We start from the raw sequence: 15,300 nt of genomic DNA, 5'->3' as shown, positions 1-15,300 counted from the left end.
GCGGTGATTGAAATCTACGCCCTGCCAGCCAATGAACCACTTAAACAGGGCATAAATTTCAATCACCTCGGTCCTTAAGTAGTTAGTAAAACAAAACAACACTGACTTAATGACTGTGTTATATACAGAAGAACAATTGTGTCAACACACTGGGCCTGATTTATGAAGATTCACCCATGCTGAAAGTCAAAGTAGGTTATAACATTAGTAAGAATCAGAAATGATATTATGATAATATATGATAATATACAGTAAATCATGCAGAACAATCGCGATTGTATCACAAAAGTCTAATCCTTTAAGTCTAGTTGGCAGGTTAGAAGACCATAAGAAACACACAACCCTTGCCACAGCTCAAAGGTGGGTAGGGGGAGGGGAGCATGTGGAGGGGGTTAAAGAGATTGACAGCTGAGGGAAGAAAGAGTTCCTGTGCCTAGCAGTCCTGGCAGCAGACTGGGTGAGAGGGATCATTGGCAATCCTCAGCGCTCTGTACCGCAGTCTGGAGTTGTATAGGAGGGCAAGTGAGTGGAGGGGTCTCCCAATATTCTTCTCCACTGACCTTAAGACCCTCTGTAGTTTGTGTCTGCCACAGGTGGTTGCACCAGCATACCAGACCAGGATGGAAAAGCAGAGGACCCGATCTCCGTCGGGTCCGCTCTACTGCGCAGGCGCAGGAGACTTGTGCCTGCGCAGTAGAGCGGCCCGACGGAGATCGGCTATTTTCGCCTATCTTCGTGCAGAGAGCGGATACTGCGCCTGCGCTGGAGCCGGGAAGGTAAATATTTACATCGCCGCCGCTCCGGGAGGATTTTCACTGCCGCCGTGGGACCGAGGAGGACGGGGGAAGCCTCAATAGGATCCGGAGGCTTCCCCCACCTGAGGTGAGTACCCCCAAGGGGAATTTTTTTGGTTAAAGATTTTCTTTTAGGTACACAGGATAAACATTAAAGGGTAATGGAAAAGTTAAACTAGTAAGAGATTAAAGTGGACCCAAATTAAATATACAGATTTCAGGAATAAAATCTATTTTCTAAATTATAATAATAAATAGCAGCCTTTTTTCAGCTGCATGATGACAAATATAAAATATTTTACATTTATTGGAGGAACCCCTCCCTTCCTTTCATATTGCCGGGATTTTTCTGGCAAACTGGTGGAGTAGATGGTGTCTGGCAATGGAGGAATTGCTAATGGCTGCCCCCAGTATAACCCTAGCTATGAAAAGAGAAGGGTGAAAAGCATGCACTGAAATGATCATAGGCTTGAAGGAGTGTTTATTTATCTTTGTATGTGTCAGAGTGGTGCAACTAAATATTTTTAATTAAAAAAAATGTTTGGTTTGGGTCCGCTTTAATGTTAAAGGACCACTATTGCAAAAAAAATTTGTAAATTTTAAAATGCACGTGTGCATATGCATAAAATAATCTGTTCCAGCTTACTATGCTTTAGAAATGTATTTTGTTTAATTATGTTGCTCTCACAGTAGTCAGTAATATTCTGACAGATCTCCCAGGTTTTGGACTAATCCATCTCCTTGTGGGGGATTTACAAGGTTTTCTTTATTCTCAAAAGAAACAATTATGTCTAGCGCTATCTATCTAACTAAAGGGCTGTATATTCAAGTATTCTTTTGTTGGTGCACTATGGAGCCGCTTCTCTCTGGGTGGAACCAGTACTTGTAGCATGAAAAAGAGAAAAAACAAAAAGCGCTCCTATAGTGCATTAAACTTTTAATCAATAAAAACGCAATTAACAAATTGCACTAACAAGATAGGTGTCTTTAAATCAGCATGTTGATAGGTTACCCAATGATCAACTCCTCCGCCGCTGTCTGGCCAGGACAAGCGGCCGCTCCGATGAAACGCCGAAACCGGTAGTGACGTAGAAACTTACACGTGTGACGGCCACGCCCCCTCATCCCCTCCTTGCTACAACGCGTCCAGCGCAGATCCATCGGAGCGGCCGCTTGTCCTGGCCAGACAGTGGCGGAGGATTTGATCGTTGGGTAACCTATCAACACGCTGATTTAAAGACACCTATCTTGTAAGTGCAATTTGTTAATTGCGTTTTTATTGATTAAAAGTTTAATGCACTATAGGAGCGCTTTTCGTTTTTTCTCTTTTTTATTCTCAAAAGCTCTTACTGAATGACAGTTGCTCAGTCCAACTGCCAAAATAGTCAGAATTTTACCTTCTACTGTAAGTGACAGCAACATAGGAGAAAAGTAATTTATGGTGCATATTACTTGGGGAGAAATGTACTCCTTAAAAATACCTATTTTAAAATACCACTATTGGGGAAATTGTAAAATTTAAAATAAATTTAAAAGACATACGAATAAGAAGTACATTTCTTCCTGAGTAAAATGAGCCATAAGTTACTTTTCTCCTACATTGCTGTCACTTACAGTAGGTAGTAGAAATCTGACAGAACCGACAGGTTTTAGACTAGTCAATCTCTGGATTCTCAGCAAGGCTTTTATTCTTAATAAACACATTCCCTGAAAAGGATTTATACAATGATGCTGGCTAGCCTCCCTGCTCACTGCACACATTTTTGGCAGGTGGACAGAGTAACTGCTATTCACTAAGTGCTTTTGAAAATAAACAAAACCCTAAGAATGCCCCATGAGGAGATGGGTTAGTCCGAAACCTGTCAGTTCTGTCAGATTTCTACTACCTACTGTAAATGACAGCAACATAAGAATAAAGTAATTTATGGCTCATTTTACTCTGAAAGAAACATATGTCTTATTTGGATGTTTACAGCTATTTTAAATTTTAAGACTTTTGCAATAGTGGACCTTTAAAGGGGAACTGAAGTAAGAGGTATACGGAGGCTGCCATATTTATTCCCTTTTAATCAATACCAGTTGCCTGGCAGCCCTGCTGGTCTGTTTATCTGCAGTAGTATCTGAATAACACCAGAAACAAGCATGCAGCTAGTCTTGTCAGATCTGACTTTTAGGCTGCTTTCACAGTGGGACGTTACAGGCGCACGTTAGAGCAGCCTGTAACGCAGCCCACCGCACAGTAAGGAAAAATCAATGGGCTGTTCACAGTGCCCACTTTGCGTTACATTGTAACGCTGCACGTCAAGACACCGTACTGCATGCAGTACTTTATACGCGGCTAAGCCGCGTTAGACTGCTTGCATATGCTCAGTAATGTTGGGGAGAAGGGGAGAGCGGCCAGGCACATGGCTAATTAATGTTCACTGCACTTTGTGACATTTGCAGTGTTTACTTCCTGGAGCGGCCGCTCTGTGCGGCGACTGGCTGGCGGGACCACGTGATGCCGCATGCGTCCAAGAGTACGCATCACGGCATCATGGACGCCAGAGTGAGCTGCACAACGCGGCTCGCTCTGATGTCCACATCCAACACCACCAGGCATTGCATTAGGGGCACGTTATGCGACCATAACGTCCCCTAAAATGCAAAGTCCTGGTGGGAAAGTAGCCTTAAAGAGACACTGAAGCGAAAAAAAAATTATGATATTATGATTGGTATGTGTAGTACAGCTAAGAAATAAAACATTAAGATCAGATACATCAGTGTAATTGTTTCCAGTACAGGAAGAGTTAAGAAACTCCAGTTGTTATCTCTATGCAAACAAGCCATTAATCTCTACAACTTTCAAAGTCGTGGAGAGGGCTATCTTCTGACTTTTATTATCTCAACTGTAAGTGAACAGTTTTCTTTTTATCTGCCAGAGGAGAGGTCATTAGTTCACAGACTGCTCTGAAAGAATCATTTTGAATGCAGAGTGTTGTGTAATCTGCACATATTAGATAATGATGCAATGTTAGAAAACACACTTAATACCTGAAAATAAAAATATGAGAATATTTTCTTTGCTGCTAAACTTCTAGTAATTATTCACAGTACACAACCAATTCATTATATCATATCTTTTTTTTCGCTTCAGTGTCTCTTTAAGCCTCATTCCAATTTGGCATGCATATGTACCCCCCTATAAAGTTCCCTGGTGTCTAGGGGTTTCCCCCTCCCGCTCCAATAAAGTTTCCCTGGTGTTCTATTGGTTTCCACTCCCTCTCCTATAAAGTTTACCGAATGTCTAGTGCCCCCTCCCCCCAATAAAGCTTTCCTGGTGCTAGTGGTTTCCCCCTTCCTTCCCCAATATAGTTTTCTGCCTGGTGCAATAGGTTTTTCCCCTTCCTCCACAATAAAGTTTCCCTGGTGGTGTTAGTGAACCAGTCTTGTGCTCCCACTGCTGACATTATGCAGAGTATGCATGCAGCGGAAGCCATGCATATCTTCCCTGCCCCACTGGAGTCCAGCAATGCAACCTTCTGTTACCTCTCCCTCTAGTGCCAGCTTCTTTTCCAGCATTGCATGATTACACAAGCACAGGAAGAGATGCCAGACACTAGAGGGAGAGCTGGGAGGTGACAGGAAGTTGCATCGCTGGTCTGTGATGTAGCAGGTGAGTTAAGCACGTCTTCACTTCCTACAGGGAGTTCCTCTCTACCCCTTCTGGAGGCCTTTCTCAACTCTTTCTGAGGTTTTCTCTACACTCTTTATTGCGGTCTCTCTGGACGCCTCCTGGAGCTCTTTCTACACTAATAATGGGGTTTTTGTCTATACTCCTTTTGGGGTTCCCTTTACTTTTTTGCTGGAGTTTTTTGCATATTCCTTCTGCAGTTCCTTCCATAATTCTGGGGTTCCCTATATAAATCTTGGGGTACCCTCTACTGTCCTTTTGAAGTTCCCTCTGCACTTCATCTGGGGTTTCTATTATATTTATTTCAGAGATCTCTGTATACCCCATTTGGAGTTCCCTCTATATTCCTTCTGAACATCACTTCACACTACTTCTGCAGTCACTTACCTGGCAGGAGTCTTTCCCTCCACTCTGGTAACCAGAACAGATCTTATCGCTTTGGACAATTACGGTGCTGGCACTTTGTGATGACCCGATATGATACATTCTATCACACGTACTGTAGTCAATAAGTGGGGTCATGACCTCCTGGAGAATCCCATTTACAGGAGTCTGTCCTGTCGAGGAACAGGAATAATCATTATAAATTCAGTGTCATATGCATACATTAACATTAACCACTTCAGGACCACAGGCTTACACCCCACCAGTGACCAGGCTATTTTTTTACAATTCACACCACTGCTGCTTTGAGGGTTCGCTGCAGGGCCGTACAGCTCAGCACACAAGTGATTCCCCCCCCCCCCCCCTTTTCTGCCCACTCTGGACTCTGATCGCGGCTGCCCTGTTTGTTTGTTTTATATTTAGTTGTTTTTTTGTTTTTTGTTTTTAAATAAATTTAAGTATGTATTTATTTCCCAGCCCTCCGTCCCTCCTTCCGCCAGCCAATGACAGTGGTCGGCTGTCATAAGCATCAGTCTATGAGAGCTGAGCCGATCACTCCTGAGCCTCCCAGGGGGACAGCCGAGTGACACGGCTGTCCCCAGTACAGGCCTGCGGTAGATCATATGGCCATCTAATAGTCTCCTAGTGGCAATCACTGCTGGTCTCCTGCAGAACATGCCCCCAGGACTTAACGCTAATTAACATGCCATTTCTCTGTTTGCATAGCAGTTCTAGGTACTGCAGCAATGGAACCCCCAGAATATTTAACAAGAACTCGTTGAATATGTTCTAGTGGCTGTACTGAGCATGTTACTTTGTACAGCGCCACAAAATATGTTGATGCTTTATAAATCAATAATAATAATAAAATGTGCTTGGGCATTGGGCAATAGCATGAAGTGATCCACACAATGTCTACAAATGTATAATCAATCCTTTATTGGATCAATCAGTTAAAAACCAACTGCCATCATGTTTCCGACACGCAAAATCCCTGATCCCTCTTTAAGCATTCTCTGGAAGGGCTTGTTCACACCTAGGGCGTTTTTGCTATTTTTTAAGTGCGATTTTGAAAATTACCATAAAATCGCTTGTGCAATGAATCCTTATGGGACGGTTCATATCTGCGCGTTTCCTCAGCTTTTTGCTGACCAAAGCACTGCCTGTACCATTTTTGGGGCGATTTTGCTACGATGGAAGGTATTGGAAAATCGCAAAATGCTCACAAAATAGCTTTTGCGCTCACGCTTCTAAGAATAAATACATTGTATTTATTCCTTTCCGGGTCAAAGAGTTCACTTCCTGACTTTGTAGTCAGGAAGTGAAAAAATAAGGATTTCAAAAGCCAGCTCACATACATTGGCCGGGAATCAAACCCAGGTCTAATGCTTGGTAGGCAGCTCTCCTCACTGCTATTCCACCACTAACACTACATGCTGAGGCCAGCCTAGCATGTACCATTATGATATATCCAAGAGAAAAATGAGCTTTCCCTAAGCAAGCTAATTTTTCTCTTGGATATATCAAAATGGTACATGCTAGGCTGGCTTCAGCATGCAGCATTGTAGTGTGTTGTGTTGGTGGTATAATGGTTAGGATAGCAGACTACCTAGTGGTAGGCCTGGGTTCGATTCCTGGCCAATGTATGAGAGCTGGCTTTTGACATCCTACAAATCCCTAAGCAAGCTCATTTTTCTCTTGGATATATAATAATGGTACATGCTTGGCTGGCTTCAGCATGTAGTGTTGGTGGTGGTATAGTGGTGAGGAGAGCTGCCTACCAAGCACCAGACCTGGGTTCGATTCCTGGCCAATGTATGTGAGCTGGCTTTTGAAATCCAAGGAGGAGGAGGAGGAGGAGGAGATTTGGAAGCAATTTAAGCCAGAGAGAGGAAGGGAGCTGATGTGGGGTGCAATACAAGGAATAACAATCAGCCTGGAGCAAGCTAACAAGCCTACAAGAGCCTAAATAAGCTCTCCCTAGCAGAGTCTGTCAGCAGCTGTCCCTTAACTAATTACTGTAGGCAGGCGAGTGAGCAACACGGCTGGAGGGGGGGTGAGTGAGGCTCCAGGGTGAGTATAGTCTGATTGGTGACAATTAGTGTTGGGCGAACAGTGTTCGCCACTGTTCGGGTTCTGCAGAACATCACCCTGTTCGGGTGATGTTCGAGTTCGGCCGAACACCTGACGGTGCTCGGCCAAACCGTTCGGCCATATGGCCGAACTAAGAGCGCATGGCCGAACGTTCCCCGAACGTTCGGCTAGCGCTGTGATTGGCCGAACGGGTCACGTGGTTCGGACCCGAACGCGCTCTGATTGGCCGAACTGTCACGTGGTTCGGGTAAATAAATACCCGAACCACGTCATATCTCCGCCATTTGTCTGTGGGTTTAGCTTTGGGTAGGCAGGCAGGGTAGTTCGCGCTCCAGCCACGCTAGCCAGGGTCCCCCCCAGTCATTGTGTGTCGCTGCTGGGAATAGTAGTACACCGCTCGCTCAGCATTCTGTTTACTGCCACTCTGTGTACCTCGCTCAGCCACACTATATAGCATTCTGTTTACTGCCACTCTGTGTCTGCTGGGAATAGTAGTACACCGCTTGCACAGCCACACTATATAGCATTCTGTTTACTGCCACTCTGTGTACCTCGCTCAGCCACACTATATAGCATTCTGTTTACTGCCACTCTGTGTCTGCTGGGAATAGTGGTACACCGCTCGCTCAGCCACACTATATAGCATTCTGTTCACTGTTCTGTGTCTGCTTGGAATAGTGGTACACCGCTCGTTCAGCCACACTATATAGCATTCTGTGTACTGTTCTGTGTCTGCTGGGAACAGTAGTACACCGCTCGTTCAGCCACACTATATAGCATTCTGTGTACTGTTCTGTGTCTGCTGGGAACAGTAGTACACCGCTCGCTCAGCCACACTATATAGCATTCTGTTCACTGTTCTGTGTCTGCTGGGAATAGTGGTACACCGCTCGCTCAGCCACACTATATAGCATTCTGTTCACTGTTCTGTGTCTGCTGGGAATAGTGGTACACCGCTCGCTCAGCCACACTATATAGCATTCTGTTTACTGTTCTGTGTCTGCTGGGAATAGTGGTACACCGCTCGCTCATCCACACTATATAGCATTCTGTTCACTGTTCTGTGTCTGCTGGGAATAGTGGTACACCGCTCGCTCAGCCACACTATATAGCATTCTGTTCACTGTTCTGTGTCTGCTGGGAATAGTGGTACACCGCTCGCTCAGCCACACTATATAGCATTCTGTTTACTGCCACTCTGTGTACCTCGCTCAGCCACACTATATAGCATTGCGTACTCTGCCAGTCAGTGTGTATATTGCTGGGATCAGTAATACTCCACTCACCGTCAACCACTATATGAGCTCAACATGAGTTCCCCAGAGACCTCCGCTGTGAGCAGCACTCCCAACAACAGCAACAGCCAACGCCCCACGCAAGCTATAACATCCACCCCAGCAGCCAGTGGTCAGCAGCAGCCCTCCCCGGAGGAGAACGTTGTGTCCATCAGTCCGTCGCCAGAGCGATTAATGAGGGCTGCCATTGAGGAGATGATGGGGCCTGATGTGGAGGAGGAGGTCTGGCTCAGGCCAGCATCCCAAGTTAATGTTGAGGACGATGAGGGGTCTGTGTCTGGGGATGTTGGGGTGGCAGAGGTGGTGGGTGGGTCAGACTCAGGAGAAGAGTTGTATGATGAGGATGATGATCGGGACCATCTGTATGTGCCTCAGAGTCCGACCCCGGAAAACATGTTGTATCGTGTGTTTAGGTACTAAAATCTGCGTTCCCTCCCAGTAGTGTTGGGCGAACAGTGTTTGCCACTGTTCGGGTTCTGCAGAACATCACCCTGTTCGGGGTGACTATATAGCAGACTATATAGCATTGTGTTTAATGCCACTCTGTGTACACGGCTCAGCCACACTATATAGCATTGTGTTTACTTCCACTCTGTGTCTGCTGGGAACAGTAGTACACCGCTCACCCGCCACTGTATAGCATTGTGCTCTGTGTCACTGCTGACAATAGTGGTACACCGCTCACCCACCACTGTATAGCATTTCTGTACTGCCACTGTACTGCTGCCAGTCAGCGTGTACTTTAAGGATAAGTGAAATGAGGAAGAAATCCGGTGAAAGAGGGAGGGGCAAGGGAAGAGGTGTTTCCCCTGACGGTTCACGTACAGGCCACAGGGGAGCACCCAAGAAAACCCACTCAATACTGCCCATGTTGTCCAGGACAACAACCCTCACAGATCCAAAAGAACAGGACCAGATAATTACTTGGATGACCTCTCAAGCGTCCAGCAGTGGGTTAAGCAGCACCAGCACATCACGCACGAGGTCCGAGTCCTCAGCCAGTTAAAGTCTGGGCTTTCTTTGAAGACTGCACTGAGGATGTTACCATGGCGATTTGCAAGGTGTGCAAGACCCGCCTGAGCAGGGGGAAAAGTATTAACAACCTCTCCACCACCAGCATGAGCCGCCACATTCTATCCAAACATCCCACTCTGTGGGCAAACGCGGCAGGACAGGGTACCACCAGCAACACTGCCTCCCTTGGGTTCACCAGACTCACCACCAGACCCGCCTCAGCAGCAGCAGTAGCCCAGCCATTGCGTGGTTCACAACATTCACAAACATCAGACGATGCTGACACTGTCACTTTCCGGACTAGTGCTCTTGAGGTCTCCCAGTGTTCATCAAACACAACAACCAACAGCCCTTCGGTGTGCAGCGCTACGGTTGAGTTGTCTGTTTCTGAGATGTTTGAGCACAAGAGGAAATTGCCAGCAAATGACCCCCGGGCCGTGGCAGTAACAGCCAGCCAGCATAGCCAAGCTTCTGGCCTGCGAAATGCTGCCATATCGAGTGGTGGAGACAAACAGCTTCAAGGGCATGATGTCAGTGGCCATCCCACGTTACGTGGTTCCCAGCCGCTACCACTTTGCGCGCTCTGCAGTGCCTGAGTTGCATGAGCACGTGGTCAGCTAAATAACCCGAAGCTTGAAGAATGCCGTTGCCTGCAAGGTTCACCTCACCACTGACACCTGGACGAGTGCGTTCGGCCAGGGTCGATACATCTCCCTTACCGCGCACTGGGTGAACCTTGTGGAGCCTGGCAGCGATTCCTCACCTGCTACGGCGCGGGTGTTGCCCACGCCGCAAACAGCTGGATAACAACAGCAGCACCTACCTCTCTGACTCCTTCTCCTCCAACGCATCTCAAAGCTGTACCTCATCCGGAAATGCTAACCCAGCACCAGCAGCAGTAGGATCGTGGAAGCAGTGCAGCACAGCTGTTGGCATGCGTCAGCAAGCGTTGCTGAAGCTGATCTGCCTTGGGGATAAGCAGCACACAGGGGAGGAAATTTGGAGGGGAATAAAGGAACAGACGGATTTGTGGCTGGCACCGCTGGACCTGAAACCGGGCATGAAGCTAGACACCTGGCACGAACTGGCAATGTACGCAATAGAGGTGCTGGCTTGCCCGGCAGCCAGCGTTATGTCGGAACGCTGTTTCAGTGCTGCCGGAGGCATCATCACAGATCGGCGTATCCGCCTCTCCACAGAAAATGCAGACCGTCTGACTCAAATTAAAATGAATCAATCCTGGATTGGAAACGACTACGCAACACTCCTGGACCCCAACCAAGTAACATGACCGATGAACATCTGGGATGGTTTAGCGTTTCCGGTCCCTGTTTATTGAACCTCTCATCTGTATTACATTTATGACTGCATGGCGGCAAAAAGCATTGCTGCTATATCCGCACGCTTTTTGTCCTCATGCAAGGCCTGGGTTGTTGTGTCTCACAAAGCGTGGCCTTCTCCTCCTGCGCCTCCTCCTGTTCCATCACGTGTGCTGCTGCTGCTGCTGCTGCTGGGTTAGCGTTGCCGCGTGGTCCCTGTTTATTGAACCTCTTATCTTTATTACATTTATGACTACATGGCGGTACAAAGCATGCTATCCGCACGCTTTTTGTCCTCATGCAAGGCCTGGGTTGTTGTGTCTCACAAAGCGTGGCCTTCTCCTCCTGCGCCTCCTCCTGTTCCATCACGTGTGCTGCTGCTGGGTTAGCGTTGCCGCGTGGTCCCTGTTTATTGAACCACTTATCTTTATTACATTTATGACTGCATGGTGGTACAAAGCATGCTATCCGCACGCTTCTTGTCCTCATGCAAGGCCTGGGTTGTTGTGTCTCAAAGCGTGGCCTTCTCCTCCTGCGCCACCCTCCTCCTGTTCCATCACGTGTGCTGCTGCTGGGTTAGCATTACCGGTCCCTTTTCCTGGAACCTCTTATATGTATTACATTTATGACTGCATGCCGACAAAAAGCATGTTACCTGTGCAAAGAAAACAGACATTTCCCGCATTTAAAAGACAGTTTTCCCTTTGAAACTTTAAAATCGATTTTCTCAAAAACTATAAGCTCTTTTTGCTAAATTTTTTTTTTCCTCTTGTACCCACTCCCAAGGTGCACATACCCTGTAAATTTGGGGTATGTAGCATATAAGGAGGCTTTACAAAGCACAAAAGTTCGGGTCCCCATTGACTTCCATTATGTTCGGAGTTCGGGTCGAACACCCGAACATCGCGGCCATGTTCGGCCTGTTCGGCCCGAACCCGAACATCTAGATGTTCGCCCAACACTAGTGACAATGTGCCTGCTGACTGTGATGTAGAGGGTCAAAGTTGACCTTAATGGAGCATTATGGGGGGCGAACCGAACTTCCGGGAAAGTTCTTCTTTGCCGGCGAAGGCGAACCACCCAAAGTTCGCCTGGAACCGTTCGCCGGCGAACCATTCGGGCCATTTCTAATGTGAACAAAGCCGAAGTCTAGTGCTGTTACTTTCCACTCTGGTAATCTAATGTTAACACCCCTGGTGGTCTAGTGGTCATCCCTGGCAATTCCTCCCCGCCCCTTGCAGAGATAGGTAGCTAGAAGTGGCTCTGTAAGCATAACTCACCCTCCTGGCTTTTGCAATGATTAGGTCTCTCCTCATCTACCTTGTACTGCTGCCCTCTAGTGTCAGCACAGACTGGGTCCCTGATGATGACATCATCAAGTGGAGACCTGAGACATGCAGACAGGAGAGCCTGGTGGACGAGCAAGGAGAAGCGAGAGACGATCTCCGCCGGAACCTGAATAATCAAGATTATTAGTGGCTAGCTTACCTGAAACCCTGTGTGTGATGTCATCATTAAACTGTGTTTGTGGCAGTCAGGCCATTGGTTGCCAGTTGAATGTTTCACAACAAGAGCAAGGAGTGTTGTGTGGCACTTCCCACAAAAAATAGTCAGTGAGCCGAGAGTTAACACAGGCAATATAGAATACATTCCGCTCCCCTGCAAACCCACAGTCTGACGTGATGGTAGCCACAGAGTCATGTGCTCCGCTCAGACACATACAAAAAGTATAAAATGTAGATCAAAGAAAGAAAAAGCAGTAGGCGTGCACCTTCCGTCTCAAAATTTACTTGCAAAGTGGTTGTTCAAAAACATGTACAGACATCCAAAACATGACATATAGTGTTGCTCGGATAGTACTTTTTAAAATCCGAATTGATCTGGATCCAGATTTTCAGATATCCGGATCTGGTTCGGATATCCACATCCAACCTTTTAGATATACATATTTATTATTATTATTTATATAGCGTCGGCATCTTACACAGCGCTGTACAGAGAATATAGTCTTGTCACTAACTGTCCCTCAGAGGAGCTCACAATCTAATCCCTACCATAGTCCTATGTCATGTAGTGTATGTAGCACAGTCTAGGGACAATTTTAGGGGAGAGCCAATTAACTTATCTGTATGTTTTTGGGCTATGTGAGGAAACCAGAGTACCCGGAGGAAACCCACACAGACATGGGGAGAACATACAAACTCCTTGCAGATGTTGACCTGGCTGGGATTCGAACCAGGGACCCAGTGCTGCAAGGCGAGAGCAAGGCGAGAGCGCTAACCACTACGCCACCGTGCTGCACATGAATGCGGATATCCGAACGCATTATCCGCGGATATCCAACCTATTTGGATACCCAGATAGAAAAACTGGAAGTGCCTTTCAAAATGCTTTAAACCCATGTCTAACCTTTAAAAACACTTTCTAGCCTCTTACCCACGTCCTTCCTCCTTCGGAAGATCTTGTCTTCCAGGGATTTGTAGGATGTCAAAAGCACGCTCACATACCTTGACCAGGAATCAAACCCAGGTCCACCGCTTAGAAGGCAGCTCTCCTCTCCACTATACCACCAGTGGCTGTGATTCAAGCTCAGGTCAACTAACATTACAGGCAAAAGCCAGCCATTTCACTCATCTCTTAAACTACAAGAAGGGCCCAGTGTGAGAAAACGCGGAAAAGCCGCCGCGTGTACTCAGAACAAGGCGGCTGAGTCCGCGTCCAACGCGGCGGCTTGCACGCGTGGGCCTGCATACAGTAGTGTAGCCGAACGCGGAGGAACCGCCGCATGCCTTGATAACGGTGCGGCGGATTCCGCGTCCAGGGCGGTGGGTGCTTCACAACACATGTCTGGTGTGGCTGGGACTGATAGTCCACACAGGTTCAGAAAGACGCGCGCGTGCGCTGAGAGGCAGAACTTTTATGACAGCCAGAAGGGAGTCAGCTGACCAAGCCGGTCAGCTGATGATTTAGCCAGTTTTCAGACAGCACAGACAGCAGGAGGAAATACAACAGCAGGCAGCGTGAGGAGGATGAGTGTGTGGCAGTGGCAGCAGGCAGGCGGGCAGCGAGACATAGCTGGTTGCGCATGGGCAGCAGGACCTTTTAATGTGTTCCCTGGCAGTGGAGACACAGACAGCAGGAGGAAATACAACAGCAGGCAGCGTGAGGAGGATGAGTGTGTGGCAGACTTGCAGCAGGCAGCAGACGTGCAGGCAGTGAGACATAATAGGTCCTGGTTCCTAGCGGTGGTACCAGGGCCGTAAATGAACACCATGAGGTTCCAGACAGCGGTCGTGAAGCCCACATTGTGTCCAATACACAATTGGGACAGCACAGTTTTCAACCCGGACACCTCTAAAATAATTAAAAAAAAAAAATTCAAAATAATGCAGCTATTTGTAAGCGTAAATAGCTGGTGGCGCATGGGCAGCAGCACCTTGTAGTGTGTTCCCTGGCAGTGGAGACACAGACAGCAGGAGGAAATACAACAGCAGGCAGCGTGAGGAGGATGAGTGTGTGGCAGACTGGCAGCAGGCAGCAGGAGGGCAGGCAGCGAGACATAATAGGCCCTGGGTCCTAGCGGTGGTACTAGGGCCGTAAATAAACACCATGAGGTTCCAGACAGCGGTCATGAAGCCCACATTGTGTCCAATACACAATTGGGACAGCACAGTTTTCAACCTGGACACCTCTAAAATAATAACACAAAATTATTACATTTTTTTTTCAGAAATGCAGCGATTTTTGAGCGTAAATAGCTGGTGGCGCATGGGCAGCTGCACCTTGTAATGTGTTCCCTGGCAGTGGAGACACAGACAGCAGGAAGAAATACAACAACAGCAGCAGGTGTAATGTGTGTGTGGCTGTGTGCCACTTCATGTTCCCCTCTCGCCGACAACAGGGGCAAGGAATTTGCCTTCCACCCAAGCCTGGTTCATTTTGAGAAACGTCAGTCTGTCCACAGACTTGTGAGACAGACGAGATCGCTTCTCAGTGACGACTCCACCGCCTGCACTGAAGCAACGCTCTGACAGTATGCTGGAAGGGGGGCAGGAGAGCACTTCCAGGGCGTACTGCGCAAGCTCGCTCCAGATCGGCAGGTGCTTCACCCAATACTCCATGGGATGAACAGGGGCAACGCTGTCAAGCCCGCTGAAGGACCCCATGTAGTCAGCCACCATGCGGGTCAAGCGCTGTCTGTGACTGGAGAAGGATGCTGCTGCAGGCACCTCCTCTCTAGTCCCTGGCAGCTCTACACTCATGTAGAGCTCGTTGGTCAGAGACAGCAGGTCTGTGGTGCGCGTGCACTTGCTGCTGGTGGATACAGGCACCTGCTGCTGCCTCTGTGCTGGCTGGACAGTGGGGGTGGATGGCTGAGGGAAGGCTTCCTCCAAGCGCTCAACAAAGGACAGCTGCAAATCCCTCATTTGTTGCGCACGGTCTCCTCCTGCAGGCAGGAACTGGCTGAGCTTCCCCTTCAGACATGGGTCCAGCGTCATGCAGATCCAGATGTCCTCCCTCTGCTTCATCTGGATGACCCTTGGGTCCTTGCGCAGGCACCTCAGCATGTGCGCTGCCATTGGGAAGAGTCTGGCCACGTCTGCTGGCACATCATCGGCAGCCCCAGAGCCGACAGTGCTGTCCTCCTCCTCCTCTGCCTCCTCCACCGAATCCTCTCTCCACCCCCGCACCACTCCAGCTGCGCTCTGCTGCTCCCCCTCATCAGC

At 48.0% G+C, this 15,300-nt stretch overlaps 1 protein-coding gene across 1 annotated transcript in view; it reads right to left on the bottom strand.

Annotated features, from left to right (window-relative positions):
- LOC137526008 (transmembrane protease serine 9-like) overlaps nucleotides 1–15,300 on the bottom strand; it is a 222,203-nt gene that overhangs the window by 4,380 nt on the left and 202,523 nt on the right. Inside the window, exon 12 of the mRNA XM_068247217.1 lies at nucleotides 4,855–5,024. Within this exon, the coding sequence (XP_068103318.1) occupies nucleotides 4,855–5,024 (170 nt within the window). The remainder of the gene's footprint in view (nucleotides 1–4,854; nucleotides 5,025–15,300) is intronic.

The sequence above is a fragment of the Hyperolius riggenbachi genome, chromosome 7 (genome assembly GCF_040937935.1).
Source record: "Hyperolius riggenbachi isolate aHypRig1 chromosome 7, aHypRig1.pri, whole genome shotgun sequence".
NCBI classification, from domain to species: domain Eukaryota; kingdom Metazoa; phylum Chordata; class Amphibia; order Anura; family Hyperoliidae; genus Hyperolius; species Hyperolius riggenbachi.
Note: the sequence above shows the minus strand (reverse complement) of the source record. Positions and strands in the feature narration are given on the sequence as shown.